Genomic DNA, 22,704 nt, shown 5'->3' with positions numbered 1-22,704 from the left:
GAGACGCCTTGAGGAGGATATTGTGAGCTCTCCGTTCGACGAGGAAATGGTGGAGTTTCCGGCGTGGTTAAACGATGAGGAAAGCGGGGTGGAGAAGCAGTGTGTTGTTGCTCTTCAACAGGATTCTGCGTTGCCATGGTAACAATTTATTTTTGTTTTTTTTTAAATTTTTAAAATGCATAAAAAATTATCTTCATTTCAATAAAATAGACTATTTTCAAAAGGATTTCGATATATAATTATTAAAATAAAGTAGAAAAAGTGTTTATTAATATTATCTTATACATCTCTGATCTTATGTTGCTTATTTTGGGATCTTATTTTTGCAGATTCTGGAAATGGAATGGGATGACGAGGACCAGTGCTTTCAAGATCAATCATGCCCTCTTCCATATACCTCATTTTTAGCATTGGCATTATGTTTATTTTCATAAAATTGTGTATGTAGGATCATATTGGAATGGGATCCCTCATTCTTAGCATAGTTATTATGTTGATATGGGATCCCTCATTCTTAGCATAGATATTATGTTAGTTTCATAAAATTGTGAATGTGAGAACTATTATATGGGATCTCATTTATAAGCAAAGTCAAATGATTCCCTTGGCATAGAGGTAGAGATCTTAATTTTTTTATCCCAGATTTTGAATTTCAATGAATGGCGAGAATGAAATTAATTATGACATGGATTTTAATTTTATATCAAAGTCACACTATCGACAAAGATCGTTGTTACCATAATTGTTCGACGCCAACTAACGATAAAAACTATTGTGACTTTAACGACAAATAATAAATTCAATTATCACAAACGACAAAGATCATTATCACAGACGTGTTGTTCAACGACCAACAAACGACAAAGATCGTTATAAATTACAGAATTATTCTATCACCGAATAATAAATTTCGTATTTAACTTCAAAAGTACTCGTGTTTATTGAATATCCGACAAACGTCAACCGACCACAAAGATCAAATGATAATTATTGTGCAACGACCGATAGACGATAGACGACAAATATAGTTGCCAATTACATAAATAAGAGTTTTGCCATAAAAATACAAGCTTAGTTTAATTTAAATCAGTATTATTATTTTACCAAATAAAGAATATAACATAAGATTAACAGTTTGTTTTTAGCGATAAACTAACAACAAAGATCGTCATGACAACTATAGTGCAACAACCGACATACGACAAAGAAAGTTGTAAACTGCATTAAAGAGTTTCACCTTATAAAACAAGCTTAGTATAAAGCCATGTTATAAGTAATTTCACTCTCATCATTCATTAAAATTCAAAATCTGGGATAAAAAATTAGATCGCTGCCTCTCTATGCAAAGAGATTCATTTTACTTTGCTTATGGGAGAGGATGGCTTTTATCATCTGAACATCCAATCCATGATTTTGAATCACAAGTAAAACGGTAACAAAAATTAAATAAAATTTGCCTGATTTTGAGCATTAATTGCAAAAAAAATTCTCAAAGGCCTCTATAAATACAATCTGAAAATACACGTATTTCACTCATCTCTCTCAAACAGTTCACTTTATTCAAGCAAATGACATTTGAAAACATATGCATCTTTCTCTTTCTCTTTCTCTTTCTCATGTTGTGTATTGTGGGATATAATTTTGATATGTGTTATGATATGGAATCCTAAGTCTCCATAGGAACATCGAAGTGGTGAAGGTCTCTTTCTATAAGCTGGGAGATCTAAAAATTGAGCTAAATTCCTGCAAAAAAAAGACTTGGAATTTGATGTGTTCACCTTTTGTGTCTCAAGTAAATATTAAATAGTATTCCCTCTATTCCAAGATAATTGAGTTGTTTCTTTTTTGTATTTAGAGTATATTTTTATAAAACAAGTGCGAAAAAGAAACGAGTCAAGTATACAAATTACTCTTTTATTGTCCAAGGAAAATAGACACATACATTTTATTGAGGTAAATGAAAGTAACATGCACAAATTAATCTCTTAATTTATTTTGAAAAGGTCCCACTTAATTTTTAATATAGTGGGTTGGTTATTCTGACCTGCTGCATGGCCATAATTATAGAAGAGAAGATTGAGACTAACTAGTCAATCCCTAATAATTAGTGTAAATTTTGACTAAGATTTGTGATTGTTTTTCCCATGTTGACTGTAGTAACCTTGATTATAACATGATAGGAAATGTTTAATTATTGCTTAAACAAAGAAAGAAGAGAAGACTTAGTCATAGATGTTGCCTTATAAAATGACAAGTTTGTGTAGGAAAAATATGAATCCAAGAAAAATGATCACTCAAAACCTCCTCTTCCTCATCTACTCATCCCTCTTGATTCTCTCAGCCCACTCCTTTCAAACTTGCTATGCAAAATGCCCCCCTTCTTCATGTGGCCTCGTTCGCAATATTAGCTACCCTTTCCGCCTCAACACCTGTCGCGGCCCTGGTTATGAGTTAGTATGCGAAAACAACGTAACCTTCATTTATCGCAATTCCCATAAATATTATGTCAAAGAAATCGATTACCAACACTATAAAATCAGGCTCTCTGATATTTCCACAAACAACATCTGTTCTCTTCCTTCCTATACCCTAGATGAGGATAGCTTTTTTCCTTACATAAGTTATTTTAAACAGCCTATTTATTTGGTGAGGTGCGAGCATCCATTGCATAACTCTTCCCTCTTTACCCAACTTACTGATTGTGAGCAATCTACCAAATACACATACATAAAGGTTGGGGACCTGAAGCCCAACGATATTGACAACATGTGCACAATAGTTTCTAGGCTGAGAACATCTAGGTGTTTTCAAAATTTGAATAATGTATCGCTCAACCAAATATCTTGGTGTTCTCAAAATTTGAATAATGTATCGCTCTCAGAAATATATCAGTCTCTGCTATATGGATTTGATCTGTCTTGGCTCAGTTTTATGTGTAGCTACTGCAAAGGAGGAATATGGGATTGTTATCAAATTTCAGATGACCATGTTGATTGCGGCCAGTCGCCACTATATTATCAATGGGGTAAGATTGTTGCTTTACAAGTTTAGGATTTCATTTCTATCGTTGATACCTTTTTGTGCAGCTGGATTTGCAGTGTACATCTTGGACTCCTTCCGATCACCTAAAGGTAAGATAATCGGTATGTTCCATGTCTATAAAGTAAGATGACGTTCAATTCGTTAGACAATATAATAGAGTAAAATGGATAATCATGAGCTATAGTGTAATCTTGGCACTGTAAAGAAGACATAAAAGAATAGTCATAATCTCTAGTTAGGAGTAAGCATGGCGACCGAACAATCCTAAGAAGAATAGAAACAAGTGGTGAGATAAGCATTTATACTTCTCAACAACTTTTCTAGTGTTTCTCATAGGTCCAACTGGAGGCTGTCTCCTGATTTTAATGCTCATACTTGGTGAGACTACTAATGTAACTGATTTGCATTAGAGATTTGTATGTTGGTAGTAATTAACTTTGAATTGAAAATTTCCAGTTGTTGTTTTTGGTGGGGTAACCATTCATGATCATCATCGCACTTGGGGCCTGTTTTTGGACTCAAACACCTTGTAAAGACTTCTTACACACCTTCTGTGTAACGCCCCACTTTTTGAACCATGATTTTCGAACCCTAAAGTACTTGCTTTTAATGCTATTAATATTGCGAAGTCCGTGAATTAATTGTCGAGTAGAATTGTTGTTGGATACTTTTCGTGACCTAATTTGGAGTTGGATTTTTGACTGGGTCAACTTTGTTGAATATGTGACGTGGCTGCTTTGAATAATTGATGTGGAGTGAAATTAAATGTTTTTCAGTAATTGATAATTTGTTATGAGAGCTAGAAATTTGTGAAGTAAATCATAATGTGAATTAAAATAATTCCTTTCCGTGAGGAATATATATTGGACTCAATCCGCGAGTTGGATCGAATAAATTGAATAAATAATATAAAAATCCAGTCCGTAATAAATAAATTATGGCCTGTATAATTTAATAAAATACAAACGACTGTGAATTAAACAAATCAAACTAAATCCTCTTCCTGTTGACTTGGACAACAAGTGCAAAGATTTTTCCTCCTCCGTGATCTGCAAATAAATGCTAACAAATCCAAATTAATCCAAAAAAAAAAGAGAGGAAGGGATTCGAATCCCACTCCTATTTTTCCCACGATTAAAAACCGCCCCCATGAATCTCTCCCTAAATTAAGCTACCCATCAGCCACCTTCCCCCTATTATATACTTTTCCTAAATCAGATTTCCCCTATTCTCACACCTCTGCAACCGAGCCGCATCTCTGCAACAAGAATTCAGGGAAATTTCTCCTTTTGAAATCCACGGCAGAATTCGAAGAGTGCCGAATTCTCAATTCAGTCCTAACTGTGGTAAACAATTTCCCTATCGACTTATACCAAAATTGCTTTGGTTTCAAAATCTAACATCAGCGATTTCTAATAACAGAAATCGAAATTCTCAGCTTCAAAGAGCCTCCCATTTCAGCTTTGTGAACTCCACAACCAAGTCCTACTCAAGGAGGTATAATTCTTTTTACTCAATCCTAAAGCATGAAATTTTCGTTAGCAATCGCTTTCACAGCATATCATCATCCACCCTTCCCACACGTAGCACCATTATCCGAACCATCACCGATCAAACACCGCACCACAGTTAAACACTCTGTATTTAATCGAAAATTTAAAACGAAGCGAAAGAAGCATACTTGGATGAGAATCGGTCTGTTCGGTTGAAATCGGGGTCTTGCGGGGCTGAACGGGTTAGTTCCGGGGCAAATCGGGGCGGAATCGGAGGCAGCGCCTCCCGGCGACGGCTGCACGACCACCGGCGGTGGCATCTCCCGGCTGGACGAACGACGACAGCAGCGATGGCAGCAGCAGCTCCTCCCGGCGACGAAGGCAGCGGACGGAGGAGGCGAAGCCTGGGCTGGCGTCGGTTCAGCGGCGCGACGGCGCGACGGCGGGTACGCGACAGCAGCGGCGTGCGATGGAGCCTGGCGGAGGCTAACCGGCGAGACAGCAGCACTTCCCGGCGGATCGGCGGCACCACTGCGACGGCGACGCACGGCTAGGTCCGTTGCGGTCTAAATCGGATAAGGCAACGGGAATTGGGAGAATTTGCTACAATCCTCGATTTGGTCGAAGAGAGAGAGAGAGTGGGAAAGAGGGAGAAAGATGTGGGAGAGGATGGAGAAGAAGTTGGGCTTGGGTAATTTTAAAAAAAAAACATTTGGGCCTCATTAATTAGAATTGGATGAATTATTAAAGGTGGGCTCCATTTAATTGTTGGGCTTTAATTTGTAATTGAAGATATAAGGTGGAGGAAATAATTAAGTCTTGGGCTTTTAATTAAATCTTTGAGCCAATAATTAATTAAATCTTTGAGTAAAAAAATAAATTACTTGTAGGGAATTAGTTAGTTAATTCTCGGAATAATTCGATGTACAAATAATTTTCCCTAAGTTTCGAAATAAATATATTGCGAGGGAAGATATTTTCGAAGATTAATTCATGTGCTTAATAAAATCTTGGGATCTAATTCGATATCATTAAGAAAATACGAGGAGCAAACGGAGGAAATTAGGGGCGTAAGCGGCCGCCGAATAATCAAAAACCGAGATAAATCGAGATAACAGACTTTGCTTAGGATGCATGCATTTTTAGTTATTTGGTTGAAGCAATGTGTTGATTTATCTATTATATAAATTGTTAAAGGTGAATCATCGCAAGGGAATCGCGATCGCAAGGGAAAGAACGTAATTTCAAATTAAGCACTCGAGGTGGGCTTTCTTTTAAATAAGGACGATGTCCTAAATATATTTTATCAATGGGAATGAAATTATGTTTATCATGCCCTGTTTGATTTTTACGTGCCTATCTGGTAGGGCTTGAAGCCATTATTATTTAAATCGAATTCGGGTCCTCGTAGGGCCGCAAACCCTACTTGGACTAGTGTACACCTATGGTAGACCGTGAGCTAGCGTACGGGCTGGCCGGTCTAGTGACTTGGTTTGTGGCCACATTCCAAGTCATGTATTGGCAGATATGGTAAACGTCTATGGGAAAATGACTGATCAGTCGACTTTTACAATGGTAAATGATTTTGAGTGCCTCGGGCCTTTCTAAAGCTAAACCCCGATGGTTACTTATGTATGGCATGATAAATAATATTTTTATTTAAAATGTTTTCGGCATGAGCCCACTGAGTATATTAAGTACTTAGCCCTGCATGTGTTTTCCCTATGTGCAGGTTGAGCGGCGACGAGCAATTGGTGGTGTTGAGCAATTTAAAATTGAAGCATGGTTTGGTTAGTTGTGAACTACGAGTGTCGTTGTGTCTCCACACATGACGTCACTCTTTCTCTTGAACGCTTCCGCTGAGACATTGTTTTTACTCATAAATCTTTTAGCTTTGAACCCAATTATTTGGATAATGTCAACCTCTTGGCCCCTTTTTATTAAATATTAATTATTGGTCAAACTCTTTATTGAAACCCTAGTTTCCTTCGTCTGTTTACTAAGTTCTTTTAATCACGATCGCTCGTATTTATTAACCCTAAAGGGCGGTCGTGACCTTCTGTCTCAATTATTTTTACTCTGTTTGCAAACTTATTTTGCTTTCAATGTGTGTGGAAATGCAGCTTGGCTCCCGGGAGCTCAATCCATCGATGAGCTCCCAAGGAGGGTTCATGTTGGGATACCGTTTACTCTTTCTGATGTGATCGTTGTTAGCTTGGTTGTAAGATTCATCATGGGGTTTCTCGGCGGGATGTGGTTCCTGATCTACAAATTCCGGAGAAGGCATTTGTCCGAGTACGAGGATGTAGAGAGCTTCCTACAAAATGACAACCATTTGTCCCCTATCAGGTACTCCTACTCAGACATAAAGAAGATGACTAGAAATTTTCGAGAAAAACTAGGTGAAGGTGGTTTCGGCTCTGTTTACAAAGGAAAGCTTCGGAGTGGCCATTACGTAGCAGTCAAGCTTCTGGGAAAAGTCAACATAAATGACAAAGATTTCATCAATGAAATCGGAACAATTGGGAGGATCCATCATGTCAATGTTGTCCAACTTGTTGGATATTGTGCAGAGAGATCCAAGCGTGTACTCATTCTCGATTTCATGCCAAAAGGTTCTCTTGACAAGTACATCTTGAACCCAGAAAAAGCATCTTCATTGGATTGGGGTATGAAATTCAAGATTGCAGTTGGAGTGGCTCGAGGGATTCAATATTTGCATTGTGGTTGTGATATCAAGATCTTGCATTTTGATATCAAACCTCACAATATACTTCTTGATGACAAGTTTGTCCCCAAGGTCTCTGATTTCGGGCTAGCAAAGTTATGCTTAGTAGGTAAGGACACAGTGACGATGACTGCTGCTAGAGGCACTATAGGCTATGTTGCTCCGGAACTCATCAACAGAAGCATTGGCCTAGTGTCTCACAAGGCCGATGTGTACAGTTTTGGGATGCTATTGATGGATATGGCGGGCGTAAACAGAGAGTTGAGGGGAAACAAAGATGATTCAACCAAGTATTTCCCTGATTGGATATATGATTGCATTAACAAAGGCGTGGGGATAGGAATTGTTGAAGAAGAGGACAACAATGTTGATGATGAAAATGGGATTGGGAAGAGTGTACTTGAGAAGATGACAATAGTTGGGTTGTGGTGCATACAAATGAATCCAGATAATCGTCCATCAATGAATAAAGTGTTGGAGATGTTGGAAGGTGATGTTGAAGATTTGAAGATTCCGGAGCATCCATCTCACTTAGTAAACGAGGACAAGAGTCGGGCTGCAGATTCAGCTGGTTCTGAATCGCAATTGGATTATGACAACGGTAGTGTCATTGAGATTAGTATAGCTTGAATCTGTATTATCCGATGTTGTGATGTTTTTGCTTGAAACGGATGGGCATCTTTAGTCCTCCATCAATCTCTTGCTTGTATCAAATTTGTTGTCCCAATTTCCTTTTCATTTTTAGTGTGTTTGGTGTAATGCAATTGAGAACTTGGATTTAGAAACGTAGCCTCCATTACAACGAGTTTGGTGCCAACTCGAAGGGGTGGCCGGACAAATAAGCAACGAGGATGTTGGCCTTAGGGCGGTTGATTGTTACTGTCCCACATCAATTATGAGAACAATTGGTGTGAGGCTTAGGGACTAAATGGACGTAGCATACTAATCTTTTGAATGAGTCCTCCTGTTTGTTTAGTCTCCAACAGATACACACTTACTATAATACAACTGTAGTAAACATTTACACACCTTTTAGAATTCTTAATTCTCTTGTTTGAATCAAATTCTGTTATCAACTCCTTCAGCTCTCTTTTGGAGTCCCGATGGCCGTTCTTCAATCTGGAGTTCCTAATGTCCGATAACTCAGTAGCATGAGCAACAGATTCACCAAAAAAAGAATCGTGAAACAGACGAAAGAAAATCAAAGGAAATACCCCATGGATTATGGTGATAGCATGGGCAATAGATTCTCCAATAAGGATTCCAATCCTGATTGAACAGGTGGACATTCAATTTCCTCCAACACCTTCACAACTTCAAATATCGTAGGCCTACGTTCCACGGCTGTGCCAACACAACCCACTGCCATATGCAACACTTGTGCCAGCGCCTGCTCGTCTCCGTACCTCAGATAAGCGACATCCACCAGATCCGCATGATTGACAGATCGAACCAGCTCAGGTAGTGATGCAAAATCTTGAGATGATTCTCCGTAAAAAAAAATTTCAAGCAGCACAACTCCAAAGCTATAAACATCAGAAGCCTGTGACACTCTCCCCGCGTTTTTTACTTCCGGGGCACAGTAGACTGAATCTAGTACACGTGGCAGCCTCTTGGGACTTAGATTTGCCAATCCAGCATCAAAGGCCACAATGGCATGATTTTGGTCATTGATGAAAATATTGGAGGATTTTATATTTCCGAGCACAAGATCCTGATCTTGTCCGTGGACGTGAGCGATACCTCTTGCTGCTCCAAGAGCAACCCTGACTCTGCTCACCCAGTCATCACCTCTTATCCCTACAAAATCAGCATAAACACATTCAAATACAACATAACATTTAAATTTTTGTCAAAACAAGATTCAACTTACCATATAGCGTAGATATGCAACCTTGGGTGTAATAATCATACAACAAAAGCTTTTCATCTTTTGCATAGTAAAAAGCCTTTAATCTACCGATATTCGTGTGATTCATTCTTCCAAATAACTCCACATGCTTCTGAAAATCCTTGAATGTTGGATTCGGATCTTTAAATCTCTTCACCACAACTATACTTCCATTGTCGAGTATTGCCATGTAACTATTCCCGAATGATCCTTTCCCAAGCACCTCAGCAGAAGCACGCAATAAATACTCGATCTCAAACACGGGACCAACATTAACATCCTCAAGAAATACAAGTTTTCCTTCTTGACTCATTGAGTCCAAAGAGCGGCTCACTCGGCTCGATATGTCAATATCCGCCAACATCTCCACCACTTCAGATATTTTAGGTCTCTTTTTTGCTGAATTAGCCACACATATAATTCCTATTTGCAGCATTTTATTCATCTGTGTACTAATGGAAGGATGCTTCAATAGACCGGGATCAAAAACGTTAGCATCCCTCTCGTTAGTTTTAACTGAATTAACCAGGTTGACTAGGTTAACAGCTGCAGGATTCTTTCTGGTTAGAAGCTCGAATAGAAGAATTCCAAAGCTATACACATTTGATGCCGCATTTGATGCAGTGGGTATGCGTCCTCCAGTTTTCATCATGTTTGGCAAGACGAAATCTGACACACAGCCGTATAGCTGTTGATTGAGAAAAATATTTGGTGCCATGTTTCCATGGAGAAGCATCCAACCAAGTTGTTTGTGTATTTCAGCAATGCCCCTCGCTGCACCAACGGCAATTTTTACTCTGGTTTCCCAGTCTACATCTGCCGTTTGGCCTGTGAAACATGATAAGATCCAATAAGATTATGATTGATAAATGTGTAAGTGATATGGAGTGAAAAGCGAAATCAACAAATGCACTTGATAAGATATCGGCATGAGAAATACGAGACACGAGGAACATAGAACAAATCGAACTAACTTGATAAAACTTCAACTACGAAAAAAGTAGGAGGCGCGTGAAAAAAACAAGGCATAGAGAACAAATGGAGCCAACTAGATAAAAACTGAACTAGAAAATGATTAACTAACAATGCAAGCACATTTATAAGACTCTAAGAAAGACTCCAAGTTGAATAAAGCTAAAAAATATAACCCTATCTCTAAGACTCCACTGATAATAAACTAAATAGAATACAAGCTGCATATCAATCTCAGTATGATTAAATAGGATACACTACCAAATTATTTGTCCAGTCACAGAAAAAGGATGAGGTTTGATTCATCACAATAAACTCACTCATTGCAGCATCAAAACTAAAAGGCAAATACAGCAAAAAGTATAAGGAACAATGAAATTTGAGTTGAACATACCATGTAACAACGAATGCACACTTCCGTTACTGTAATAATCATACAGCATAAGCCTTTCATCCACCGAAGAATAATAAGCTCTTAACGGGACCACATTTTCATGCTTAACATCTCTAAGAATCTCCATGATCTGCCTGAAATCCAGTTCAGAGACACGCTCTGACTCGAGCCTCTTCACCACAAATCTTGGCTGATCATCGATCATAGCCACGTACGCACTTCCAAAGGTTCCGGCCCCAAGCAACTTCACAGAAGCCAAGGCTGCATCTTGGACATCAAAAGCAGGGAAAAACTGTGAGACCAGAACCAGCTTATGTGATCTTGAAATTTCAAAGCTCAGATCACCAAAGGAAGAAGACAGATACGAAGCATCGGAGAGGGTGCTGGAAGATCGATGGCAGAGTTCCCATATCTGCTGTTTCTTTATAGCAGCAGCCACCAGCCTCTCCCAGTTATCATAGATTGCAGACATTTTTCACTAACTGATTCTGGCAGTAATCAACAAATCCTAATTTGTTTCTTCTACTTTAGCTGGAATTTTCTTCTTTTGCTATCCCTATATGGATAATAAAACAAATTAATTCCCACCACAAAAAACTTCAGCGTCAAAATTGATCCTATATATTTAGCAAATTAAAAAAGAAATGGAAGCAAAAAATTTATCTGATGTACTAGAAGAGAAGACTTATAAGTCAATGTCAGCAACTAGCCAAATTCAATTTACAGGTTGTGATCTATCCCATTTGATTGCCAGCTTCTGTATTAAATGTTGGGTGGTTGCGTTGGGTACAATACAATGAATGAGCATTATGCATTATTGTTATCCATAGATCCAGAGCCTTGCATTTGGAAAAAATATCAAGCCAAGAATGATGAACACTCAAAACCTCCTCTTCCTCACTTTCTCATCTCTCTTCATTCTTTCAATATTGTTGTGCAAAATGTCCCACTTCTTCCTGTGGCCTGATTCCCATTCGCTCCCCTTTCCGCCTCAGCAACTGTGGCGATCCTGGCCAAGAGTTAGTATGCGAAAACAACGTCACCTTAATACTATGTCAAAGCAATCCATTACCAAAACTTCAGCATTAGGGTCTCTGATATTTCCACAGATAACAACATCTGCTCTTTACCTATACATGCTTCGTCCGATTACTATTATAACTGTGCTTTTGAAAGGGGATCCTGCTTTGCCTATAAGCTCATTAGTTTGGTGAGGTGCGAGCATCCGTTGCGTAATCTTCCCTCTTTACCCAACTTACTGATTGTGAGCAATATAGCAAATATACATATATAAACGTCAGAACCAAAAGATATGGACTCTATGTGCACATTAGATACTGTACTGGCAACATCTTGGCGAAATCAAGATTCGGAATTTTTGAGTAATGTGTCCCTCTCAGAAATCCATCAGTCTCTGCTATATGGATATAATTTAAATTGGTACAAGTTAATGTGTCTCTACGGCCAAGAAGGTGTCGATCCGGATATGCTAGTTAGTTGCCGTTCAGACCTTCAACGTAAATTGGGTAAGGATAGATCATTTGTTTACAAGTTTAGGATTCCATTTCTATTGTTGATATCTTGTTGATTTCTTGAATTTGCAGACTACATCATGGACTCCTTCCTATCACCTAAAGGTAATAGAAAACAAGTGGTGATGTATACATATATAGAGTAGTCCATGTTCCCCCTAAGACCGCCATTAAATGAGAATCGAGAGCTATATCAGTTTGCTGATTCATTAATATCAGTTCGTTCATTCATGAATATCAATAGAGTTATGTGATATTGAAAGTCAGCATATCAACTGATGTTAATGACTAGCGTTATCAGTTCGTTCTCAGTTCTGATTTTAACATCATTTGATCACAACTCTCTCTCTATATATACATACATACATATTTATATACCTCTCAACAACTTTGATTGTATTCCTGATTAGGTCCAACTGGAGGCTTTCTCATGATTTTAATGTTCATATTTGGTGAGCTTCTGAACTTGTGCTGCACTATTTAATTATTGACTGCTAATATCAATTCCTAATTTGCATAACAGATTTGTATGTAGGCAGTAATTAACTTTGTTTAGAAAATTTCCAGCTATTGTATTTATAGGGATAGGCATTGCAGCAAAAATCATTATCACCATCACACTTTTCATCATTTTTCGGACTGAAACAGAGCCCGGTAAAGACTTCTCGATTATATTCTGTCATAGAAATATGTCTTCACTCTGTTTTACTATAATGTGTGTGGAAATGCAGATTGGCTACCCGGTGCTCAATCCGTTGGCGAGATGATCCCACCGATTGTAGATATTAGATACCACTTTAATGCTTCTAATTCGCCAATTGTTTACTTGGAACTAAGATTCACCGTGGGGTTTCTCTGCGCAATGGGGTTCCTAATCTACAAGTTCCGAAGAAGGCATTTGTCCGCGTACGAGGAAATAGAGAGCTTCCTACAGAGTGACAACCATTTGTCCCCTATCAGGTACTCCTATTCAGACATAAAGAAGATGATTAGAAAATTTCGAGAAAAACTAGGTGAAGGTGGTTTCGGCTCTGTTTACGAAGGAAAGCTCCGAAGTGGCTATTATGTAGCCGTCAAGCTATTGGGAAAAGCTAAAAAAAATGACAAAGATTTCATCAATGAAATCGGAACAATTGGGAGGATCCATCATGCCAATGTTGTCCAACTTGTAGGATATTGTGCGGAGAGATCCAAGCGTGCCCTCATACTTGATTTCATGCCAAATGGTTCTCATGACAAGTACATCTTCAAAACAGACAAAACATCTTCATTGGACTGGGATATGAAATTCAAGATTGCAATTAGACTGGGATATGAAATTCAAGATTGCAATTGGAGCTGCTCGAGGGATTGAGTATTTGCATAGCGGTTGTGATATCAAGATCTTGCATTTCGATATCAAGCCTCACAATATACTTCTTGATGACAAGTTTGTCCCCAAGATATCCGATTTCGGGCTGGCAAAGTTATGCTCGGTAGACAAGGACACGGTGACGATGACGGCTGCTAGAGGCACCATAGGCTATGTGGCTCCGGAACTCATCACCAGAAGCATCGGCCTAGTGTCTCACAAGGCTGATGTGTATAGTTTTGGGATGTTGTTGATGGAGATGGCTGGTGTAAACAGAGATTTGAAGGGAAACATGGATGATGCAAGTAAGTATTTCCCATATTGGATATATGACTATATTAACCAAGGCAAGGAGATTGCAATTGTTGAAGAAGAGGACACCAATGTTGACTATGTGAATGAGAATGGAAAAAATGCCCTTAAGAAGATGACAATAGTTGGCTTATGGTGCATGCAAATGAATCCAGATAGTCGTCCATCAATGAATAAAGTACTGGAGATGTTGGAAGGTGATGTTGAAGATTTGAAGATTCCAGAATATCCAGCTCAGTTAGTGATTGAGGACAATAATCAAGCTGCAGATTCAACTGCTTCTTCATCACTATTTAGTTATGACAATGGTAGTAGCATTAGGATTAGTATAGCATGAATATATATTCTCGGCTGTTTTTGCTTGAAAGAATCAAGCATATTTGTAGTATCAAATTTATAAATGTTGAATTATTGTTTTTCTTTCTTTGTCCCAATCACAAATCTTAATAAAATAATTCTCGGCCTATTTATAGTCAATCTTGATTAGGAAATCACTTACTAATTACTATAGGTTATTTGAAGTTGTAGCTCGATATTCTCACTAATTAAATATTCTCTTACTAAATTCTTAAAATTATCCTATATACTACATTTTTGCCTTTTCGGGTATAATTTCTTGGCTACATCCTGGAAGTCGCCTCTGCTCTTCATTACTAAATTTCTAATACCCGAAATGGAAAAAGACATTGACTGATGTTGAAGAGAAGACTTATGTCTTTCATATGTTGTTAAATAAGAATGTGTGCCAAATTCAAAATTCAATTCATCCCATTTGTTTGTTTCTGTATTAAATATTGGGTGGTTGTAGATGAGCTTTATTCATTATTTGTTATCCACATTCTACTATATATTGTGATCTAGTCTTGGTCACACATCCATAGCCTTCCATTTGGAAAAAATATCAAGATGATCACTCAAAACCTCTTCTTTCTCACTCTCTTCATTCTCTCACTTCAATTCATTCAAAATTGTTATGCAAAATGTCCCCCTTCTTCCTGTGGCCTCATTCGCAATATTAGCTCCCCTTTCCGCCTCAAAAACTGTGGCGATCCCGGCTACGAGTTAGTATGCGAAAACAACGTCACCTTAATGTACATCCACTCCCGGAAATACTATGTCAGAGCAATCCATTACGAAAACTTCACCATGAGGCTCTCTGATATTTCCACTAATGACGACAACAACAACAACTGCTCTTTTCCTATACATTCCTTCGTCCCACAATAAGAGTCCTATTTAGCCATTTCCGTCCATCCCACAATTAGAGTCCTTCACTTTTACCATAAATGGTAAGTAGGCCTCACATTCCACCAACTTATTTCATTCACATTTTATTATAAAACTAATATATATATATATTTATATAATTGAGAAACGCATTCCACTAACTTATTCAACTCACTTCTCTTTCTATTTCTTAAAATTCGTGCTAAAACCAAATAAGACTCTTATTGTGAACGGAGGAAGTACTACTGTACATACTTGAAAATATAACTGTAAACATATACAGACCGTTACTCTTAATAGAATTCTACCTTTTCTTCTTTGAATCAAACTCTCTTATCAACTCTCTTCCAAAGTCTCGATGACCGTTCTTCTATCCGAAGTTCCTGATGTCCGGCAACTCTGTACCATGAGCAACAGATTCACCAATAACAGAATCGTAAAACGGATAAAGAAAAGCAAAGGAAATAGTTATGGATTACGGTGATAGCATGGGCAATAGATTCTCCAATAAGGATTCCAATCTTGATTGAACAGATGAACAATCGACTCCATTAATTTCCTCTAACACCTTCACAACTTCAAATATCGTAGGCCTATGTTCCACGACTGTGCCAACACAACCCACTGCCATCTGCAACGCTTGTGCCAGCGCCTGCTTGTCTCTGTACCTCAGAAAAGCGCCATCCACCAGTTCCGCAGGCCAGTCATGAGTATGATTAACATATCGAACCAGCTCAGGCAGCGATGAAAAAACTTGAGATGAGACTCCGTAAAAAAGTTCAAGCAGCACAACTCCAAAGCTATAGACATCAGAAGCCTGTGACACTTCCCCCGAGCTTGCTACTTCTGGGGCACAGTAGACTGAATCTAGTACACGTGGCAGCCTTGCAGGACTTAACAGATTTGCCAATCCAGCATCAAAGGCCACAATGGTATGATTTTGGTCGTTGATGAAAATATTGGAGGATTTTATATTTCCAAGCACGAGCTTCTGATCTTGTCCGTGGACGTGAGCGATGCCTCTTGCTGCTTCGAGAGCAACCTTGACTCTGGTCACCCAGTCTAAAGGTATCACACCATCACTTCTTACCCCTACAAAATCAACATAAACACATTCAAAAACAATTCTTGAACATTGCTTGTAATCTGCAGATAACTACCACATAACATTTTACTTTTGGACAAAACAAGATTCAACGTACCATGTAGCGAAGATATGCAACCTTGAGTGTAATAATCATACAACAAAAGCTTTTGATATTTTGCATAGTAAAAAAAAGCCTTTAATCTACCGATATTCGTGTGATTCATTCTTCCAAATAACTCCACATGCTTCTGAAAATCGTTGAATGTTGGATTCATATCTTTAAATCTCTTCACCACAACTATACTTCCATTGTCGAGTATTGCCCTCTAACTACTCCCGAATGATCCTTTCCCAAGCACCTCAGCAGAAGCCTCCAATAAATACTCGACTCAAACACGGGACCAACATTAACATCCTCAAGAAATACAAGTTTTCCTTCTTGACTCGTTGAGTCCAAAGAGCGGCTCACTCGGCTCAATATGTCCGCCAACATCTCCACCACTTCAGATATTTTAGGTCTCTTTATTGCTGTATTAGCCACACATCTAATTCCTATTTGCAGCATTTTAATCATCTGTTCACTAATGGAAGGATGCTTCAATAGACCGGGATCGAAAACGTTAGCAGCCCTCTCGTTAGTTTTAACTGAATTAACCAGCTTGACTAGGTTGACAGCTGCAGGATTCTTTCTGGTTAGAAGCTCGAATAGCAGAATTCCAAAGCTATACACATTTGATGCAGTGGGTATGAGTCCTATAGTTTTCGTCATGTTTGGCAAGACGAAATCTGACACACAACCGTATAGTTGTTGATTGAGAAAAATATTTGATGCCTTAATGTTTCCATGGACAAGCATCCCACCAAGTTCTTTGTGTATTTCAGCAATGCCCCTGGCTGCACCAACGGCAATTTTTACTCTAGTTTCCCAGTCTACATTTTTCGTTTGGCCTGTGAAACATGATAAGATATATAAGATCATTGCTCCAGTCAGTGCTCCATTATATCAATATCTAAATGATATGAAGTGAAAAGTGAAATCACCAAATGCACTTGACAAGAAGTCAGCATGAGAAGCATACTGCACATTTGGCATGAAATACGAGACACAAGGAACATGGAACAAATAGAACTAACTTGATAAAACTTCAACATAAAAAGGTAGGAGGCGCAGGAAAAAAAATACACAAGGAACAGAGAACAAATTGAGTTAACTTGATAAAACTGAACTAGACAATGAACTAACTATACACCTCTTCCGAAGAGGGAGAGCGCTACACACAGCAATCGCTTATACTACTTTGTACACTTCAAATGTAAGGATCAGTAAGCCCCATTTATAAGACTCTACGTAAACTCCAACTTGAATAAAACTCTAAAAGATAGCCCTATATCTAAGACTCCACTAATAACAAACAATTAATAAAATAAATAGAATACAAACTACAATGCAATATCAGTATGGTTAAATAGGACACACTGCCAAATTAGTTATCCAGTCACAGAAATAGGATGAGGTTTGGTTCATTCATCAATCCAAATATCTAGAGGGAATCCATAATTATATAGTCTAATCACTAATGATCTCAGAATAAACTCACTCAATGCAGCATCAGAACTAAATCGCAAATACAACACAAATTTAAGTTCAATTGAATAAGGAACAAGGAAATCTGAGCTGAACCTATGGAGTTTAACTTACCATGTAATAGCGAATGCACACTTCCGTTACTGTAATAATCATACAGCATAAGCCTTTCATCCGCCGAAGAATAATAAGCTCTTAACGCAACCACATTTTCGTGCCTAACATCTCCAAGAATCTCCATGCTCCGCTTGAAATCCAGTTCAGAAATACCCTCTGACTCGAGCCTCTTCACCACAAACCTTGGCTCGCCATCCATCATAGCCACATACACACTTCCAAAGGTTCCGGTCCCAAGCAACTTCACAGAAGCCAAGGCTGGATTTTCGACATCAAAAGCAGGGCAAAACTGTGAGACCAGAACCAGCTTCGGAGGCAAATTATGTGATATTGAAATTTCGAAGCTCAGATCGCCAAAGGATGAAGACAGATACGAAGCACCGGAGAGGGTGCTGGAAGATTGATGGCAGTATTCCCATATCTGCTGCTTCTTTATAGCAGCAGCCACCAGCCTCTCCCAGTTATCATAGATTGCAGACATTTTCCCTAAATTGAATCTTGCAGTAATCAGCAAATTCAACCTAATTTGTTTCTAAGACTTCAGCTGGAATTTTCCTCTTTCGTTAACCCTAATTGAAAAATAAAGCAAATTAATACCCACCCCAACAAACTTCAGCTAGTAAAACAGTTGATGAGGCGAGGCGAATAGAAGACAACAGAAATTTCGAGACACTCAATTTGAAATGATTCGATGTCATCATACCTTGAATTTCACTAGATTGAGGCGAGGCGAAGAGAAGACAACAGGAATTTCGCCGGCGAGAAAAGGGAAGTATGAGCGGCGGATACAGCCGGAATTGCAGTGGCCATTTCGTCCCAATATAAAGAAAAAACCGATCTTTGACTTGTGCTCCATCCATGAAAAACATCAAATAATAATGCCAACGGTCAAAGTCTGAGACTCAGCCTTCGAATTGCTGTGCTGTGATATGGACAATTTTAATTTATCACGCGTTTGATAAATTTGAGTAAAGATTGAGTCAAAATGTCAAGGGTTTATGATTTATGGGAGAAATTGGTCGGCGCTGTTCGAGAGAGTGAGGAGCTCCGGCGACTTGCTCTTCGCACCAGCTCCAGCTGCTCCAGTTTTTCCGATCAAATCGAATCTTTCATTCAAAATTATTTTTTTTACAAAGTTACTCATTTTTTTTAATTATAAATAACAAAACATTCACTTTATTACATCATCCATTCTCTCTAATTACTAAAAAAATTTGCCGCAGTTAGTTAGGCAAATATACTTAAAATTATCCGTGGGCGTTTGGTTTGGAAGATTATATTCTGGATTAAATTTGTAGTGTGTTTGGTTCATGAGATTCAATCCTACAATTCAATATTAGATGGATAATCATGAGATAATTAGTCATAGTTAACCCCTTATGACTAAAATAATCTCGCAAATCAATCCTATATTGTATCTTGGTACTCCTTTCGTCCCAAGTTACTTGAATCGTATTCCATTTTGAATTGTCCCAAATTCCTTGAGTCATTTCTCTTTTTGGCTGAAAACAAATAATCTAACCACACTTAATTTATTCTTTCTTTTACTTTACCATTTATCCTCTCTCTTACTTTATTCTCTCATCTACTTTATTTAACTCACTAAACACTACTTTCTTAAATCCTGTGCCGAAAAAATTTATCAAGTAACATGGGACGAAGAAAGTATTATTTTATAACGGAACACCACCCAATAGTATTATATATTTTTGGTCCTTCCAGTATAATTTCCTAAATTTCTCACACCAGAATTGGAATAATAATAGTAATAAATAAATAAAGGTCATCCATTTAATTTTTTTGATTTTTGTGCTCTAGTCGATTTTAAAGTACAGTCATGGTTGGCAACCAAATTAAAAAAAAGAAATATAAGCAAAAACTTTAGACTGATGTAGAAGAGAAGACTTATTATAAGTCTTTATCTATTGTAAAATAAGAATGTGTGCCAAATTCAATTCATCCCATTTGTTTGCTTCTGTATTAAATATTAGGTGGTTGTGGATGAGCATTCTCCATTATATGCACTATATACTGTGATCTAGTTTTGGTCATAGATCCATAGCCTTGCATTTGGAAAAAAAATACCAAGATGATCACTCAAAACCTCTTCCTTCTCACTTGCTCATCTCTCTTCATTCTCTCACTTCAATTCATTCAAACTTGTTATGCAAAATGTCCCCCTTCTTCCTGTGGCCTCATTCCCATCAGCTTCCCTTTCCGCCTCAGCAACTGTCGCGATCCCGGCTACGAGTTAGTATGCGAAAACAATGTCACCTTAATGTACATCGACTCCCACAAATACTATGTCAAAGCAATCCATTACCAAAACTTCACCATGAGGCTCTCTGATATTTCCACACACAACAGCAGTTGCTCTTTTCCTACACATTCCGTGTCCGATTATAGTTTTAGCCGTCGTTTTGGCAACGGGCTTGGCTTTAAATATCATCTCATTAGTTTGGTGAGCTGCGAGTATCCGTTGCCTAACTCTTCCCTCTTTACGCAACTCACTGCTTGCGAGCAATATAGCAAATATACATATATAAACGTCGGAAGCATGCGTGTCAAAGATATAGGCCATATGTGCACATTAGATACTGTACTGGCAACATCTTGGGACTTTGCAAATTGGTACAATGTGTCACTGTCTGAAATCCATCAGTATCTGCTATATGGATTTAATCTAAATTGGAATGGATTAATATGTAGCTATGGCCAAGGAGGTGTCGATCCGTACATGCTAGTTAATTGCCACCGTTCATCGCTTCAACGTAAATGGGGTAAGATTAGATCATTTGCTTACAAGTTTAGGATTCCATATTTATTGTTGATATCTTTATGTGTTCTTGAAATTGCAGACTACATCAAGGAATCCTTCCTATCACCTAAAGGTAAGATAATAGTATGTTGTTCCCCTAAAACCGCCATGAAATGAGAATCGAGAACCATATCAGTTCGATGATTCATTAATATCAGTTGTCATCACAAAACATATCAGTAGGGTTATGTGATATTGAAAGTCAGTAACTAATATGTTTTGTGATGTCAACTGATATTAATGACTAGCAAACTGCTATGATTCTCCGGTCTCATTTTAGCGGTCATTTGATCTCTACCCTCTCTCTCTATCTCTCTATGTATATATTTATATACCTCTCAACAACTTTGATTGTATTCCTTATTAGGTCCAACTGGAGGCTTTCTCATGATTTTAATGTTCATACTTGGTGAGCTTTTAAACTTGTGCTGCGCTATTTATTTATGGCAACTAATATCAATATCTAATTAGCAAAAGAGATTTATATGTAGGCAGCAATTAACTATGTTTAGAAATTTTCCAGCTATTGTATTTATTGGGGTAGGCATTGCCGCAAAAATCATTATCACCATCACACTTATCGTCATTTTTTGGACTGAAACAGAGCCCGGTAAAGACTTCTTATACACCTTTTGTTTGAGCTTATTATTTTCTGTCACAGAAATATGTTTTCACTCTGTTTTACTATCATGTGTGTGGAAATGCAGATTGGCTCCCCGGTGCTCAATCCGTTGGCGAGATGATCCCAACGATTGTAGATATTAGATACCACTTTAATGCTTCTAATTCTGCAATTGTTTACTTGGAACTAAGATTCATCGTGGGGTTTCTCTGCGCGATGGGGTTCCTGATCTACAAGTTCCGAAGAAGGCATTTGTCCGCGTACGAGGAAATAGAGAGCTTCCTACAAAGTGACAACCATTTGTCCCCTATCAGGTACTCATATTCAGACATAAAGAAGATGACTAGAAATTTTCGAGAAAAACTAGGTGAAGGTGGCTTCGGCACTGTTTACAAAGGAAAGCTTCGGAGTGGCCATTACGTGGCAGTCAAGCTATTGGGAAAAGCCCCAAAAAATGACAAAGATTTCATCAATGAAATCGGAACAATCGGGAGGATCCATCATGTCAATGTTGTCCAACTTATAGGATATTGTGCGGAGAGATCCAAGCGTGCCCTCATACTCGATTTCATGCCAAATGGTTCTCTTGACAAGTACATCTTCAATGCAAAAAAAACATCTTCGTTGGATTGGGGTATGAAATTCAAGATTGCAGTTGGAGCGGCTCGAGGGATTGAGTATTTGCATAATGGTTGTGATATCAAGATCTTGCATTTTGATATCAAGCCCCATAATATACTTCTTGATGACAAGTTTGTCCCCAAGGTCACCGATTTCGGGATAGCAAAGTTATGCTCGGTAGACAACGACACAGTGACGATGACGGCTGCTAGAGGCACTATAGGCTATGTTGCTCCGGAACTCAACTGCAGAAGCATTGGCCTAGTGTCTCACAAGGCCGATGTGTATAGTTTTGGGATGTTGTTGATGGAGATGGCGGGTGTAAACAAGAAGGATGATCCAAACAAGTATTTCCCAGATTGGATATATGATTGCATTAATAATGGCGAGGACCTTGGAATTGTTGAAGAGGACAACAATGTTGATGATGTGAATGAGAATGGAAAGAATGTCCTTAAGAAGATGACAATAGTTGGCTTGTGGTGCATTCAAATGAATCCAAACAATCGACCATCAATGGATAAAGTGTTGGAGATGTTGGAAGGTGATGTTGAAGATTTGAAGATTCCAGAGCATCCATCTCACTTAGTGAATGAGGCCAGGAGTTGGGCTGCAGATTCAACTGGCTCTCTATCAGAGTCAGAGTCGGATTATGACAGTGATAGTATCAAGATTAGTATAGCATGAATATGTATGTATTCATCAATGTTTTTGCTTCAAAGGATCAAGCATATTTGTATTAAATTTCGCATGTTTGGTGCCGTTTTTGCTTAAAAGGATCAAGGCTATCTGTATCAAATTTAGCATCTTCACTGCCAATGTTGTTTTACCATATATATGAAGAAGCATCTTATTACATTTCATACTAGAAATAAAATTTCCAAACTGATCTCATATCCCTATATATATAGA

The 22,704-nt window shown here is 38.2% G+C and overlaps 5 protein-coding genes and 1 pseudogene across 10 annotated transcripts; 3 read left to right on the top strand and 3 right to left on the bottom strand.

Moving 5' to 3' along the window:
* The first annotated feature begins 3,525 nt into the window (after positions 1-3,525).
* Positions 3,526-8,009, top strand: LOC121779287 (rust resistance kinase Lr10-like). The gene is made up of 5 exons (XM_042176594.1): positions 3,526-3,550; positions 4,066-4,388; positions 4,465-4,539; positions 6,268-6,325; positions 6,659-8,009. The coding sequence occupies exons 1-5, from the start codon at positions 3,526-3,528 to the stop codon at positions 7,891-7,893; spliced, it is 1,716 nt and encodes a 571-aa protein (XP_042032528.1). The 3' UTR covers positions 7,894-8,009.
* Positions 8,010-8,180: 171 nt separating this feature from the next.
* Positions 8,181-11,130, bottom strand: LOC121778248 (probable inactive receptor kinase At2g26730). 2 transcript variants are annotated; one of them, XM_042175570.1, is made up of 4 exons: positions 10,521-11,130; positions 9,137-9,982; positions 8,478-9,063; positions 8,181-8,391 (listed from the first exon to the last, which is right to left on the bottom strand). In XM_042175570.1, exons 1-3 carry the CDS (start codon positions 10,990-10,992, stop codon positions 8,486-8,488), a joined length of 1,896 nt encoding a protein of 631 aa, XP_042031504.1. In that variant the 5' UTR covers positions 10,993-11,130; the 3' UTR covers positions 8,181-8,391; positions 8,478-8,485. The 2 variants fall into 2 exon arrangements, with proteins under 2 accessions (XP_042031504.1, XP_042031505.1); XM_042175571.1 differs by having other exon boundaries at positions 8,181-8,382.
* Positions 11,131-11,366: 236 nt separating this feature from the next.
* LOC121778249 lies at positions 11,367-14,135 on the top strand (annotated as a pseudogene).
* Positions 14,136-15,145: 1,010 nt separating this feature from the next.
* Positions 15,146-18,944, bottom strand: LOC121780344 (probable inactive receptor kinase At4g23740). Of its 3 annotated transcripts, none has more exons than XM_042177925.1 (5): positions 18,435-18,944; positions 17,729-18,300; positions 16,145-16,977; positions 15,422-16,034; positions 15,146-15,341 (listed from the first exon to the last, which is right to left on the bottom strand). In XM_042177925.1, the coding sequence occupies exons 2-3, from the start codon at positions 18,210-18,212 to the stop codon at positions 16,328-16,330; spliced, it is 1,134 nt and encodes a 377-aa protein (XP_042033859.1). In that variant the 5' UTR covers positions 18,213-18,300; positions 18,435-18,944; the 3' UTR covers positions 15,146-15,341; positions 15,422-16,034; positions 16,145-16,327. The 3 variants fall into 3 exon arrangements, with proteins under 3 accessions (XP_042033859.1, XP_042033860.1, XP_042033858.1); XM_042177926.1 differs by having other exon boundaries at positions 15,146-15,325; XM_042177924.1 differs by having other exon boundaries at positions 15,146-16,034.
* LOC121779286 (probable inactive receptor kinase At4g23740) lies at positions 15,266-16,304 on the bottom strand. Its single transcript, XM_042176593.1, has 3 exons — positions 16,145-16,304; positions 15,422-16,034; positions 15,266-15,341 (listed from the first exon to the last, which is right to left on the bottom strand). The coding sequence occupies exons 1-3, from the start codon at positions 16,302-16,304 to the stop codon at positions 15,266-15,268; spliced, it is 849 nt and encodes a 282-aa protein (XP_042032527.1).
* A 701-nt stretch (positions 18,945-19,645) lies between the features above and the next one.
* Positions 19,646-22,591, top strand: LOC121779651 (LEAF RUST 10 DISEASE-RESISTANCE LOCUS RECEPTOR-LIKE PROTEIN KINASE-like 2.3). Of its 3 annotated transcripts, XM_042177010.1 has the most exons (6): positions 19,647-20,362; positions 20,441-20,511; positions 20,590-20,622; positions 20,917-20,958; positions 21,073-21,159; positions 21,257-22,591. In XM_042177010.1, exons 1-6 carry the CDS (start codon positions 19,821-19,823, stop codon positions 22,477-22,479), a joined length of 1,998 nt encoding a protein of 665 aa, XP_042032944.1. In that variant the 5' UTR covers positions 19,647-19,820; the 3' UTR covers positions 22,480-22,591. The 3 variants fall into 3 exon arrangements, with proteins under 3 accessions (XP_042032941.1, XP_042032944.1, XP_042032942.1); XM_042177008.1 differs by having other exon boundaries at positions 19,647-20,511; XM_042177007.1 differs by having other exon boundaries at positions 19,646-20,622.
* Positions 22,592-22,704: the final 113 nt, after the last annotated feature.

The sequence above is a fragment of the Salvia splendens genome, chromosome 19, assembly GCF_004379255.2.
Source record: "Salvia splendens isolate huo1 chromosome 19, SspV2, whole genome shotgun sequence".
In the NCBI taxonomy this organism is placed as follows: Eukaryota; Viridiplantae; Streptophyta; class Magnoliopsida; order Lamiales; family Lamiaceae; genus Salvia; species Salvia splendens.
The sequence above is the reverse complement of the archived record's forward strand: the minus strand, read 5'-3'. Positions and strand labels throughout refer to the sequence as shown.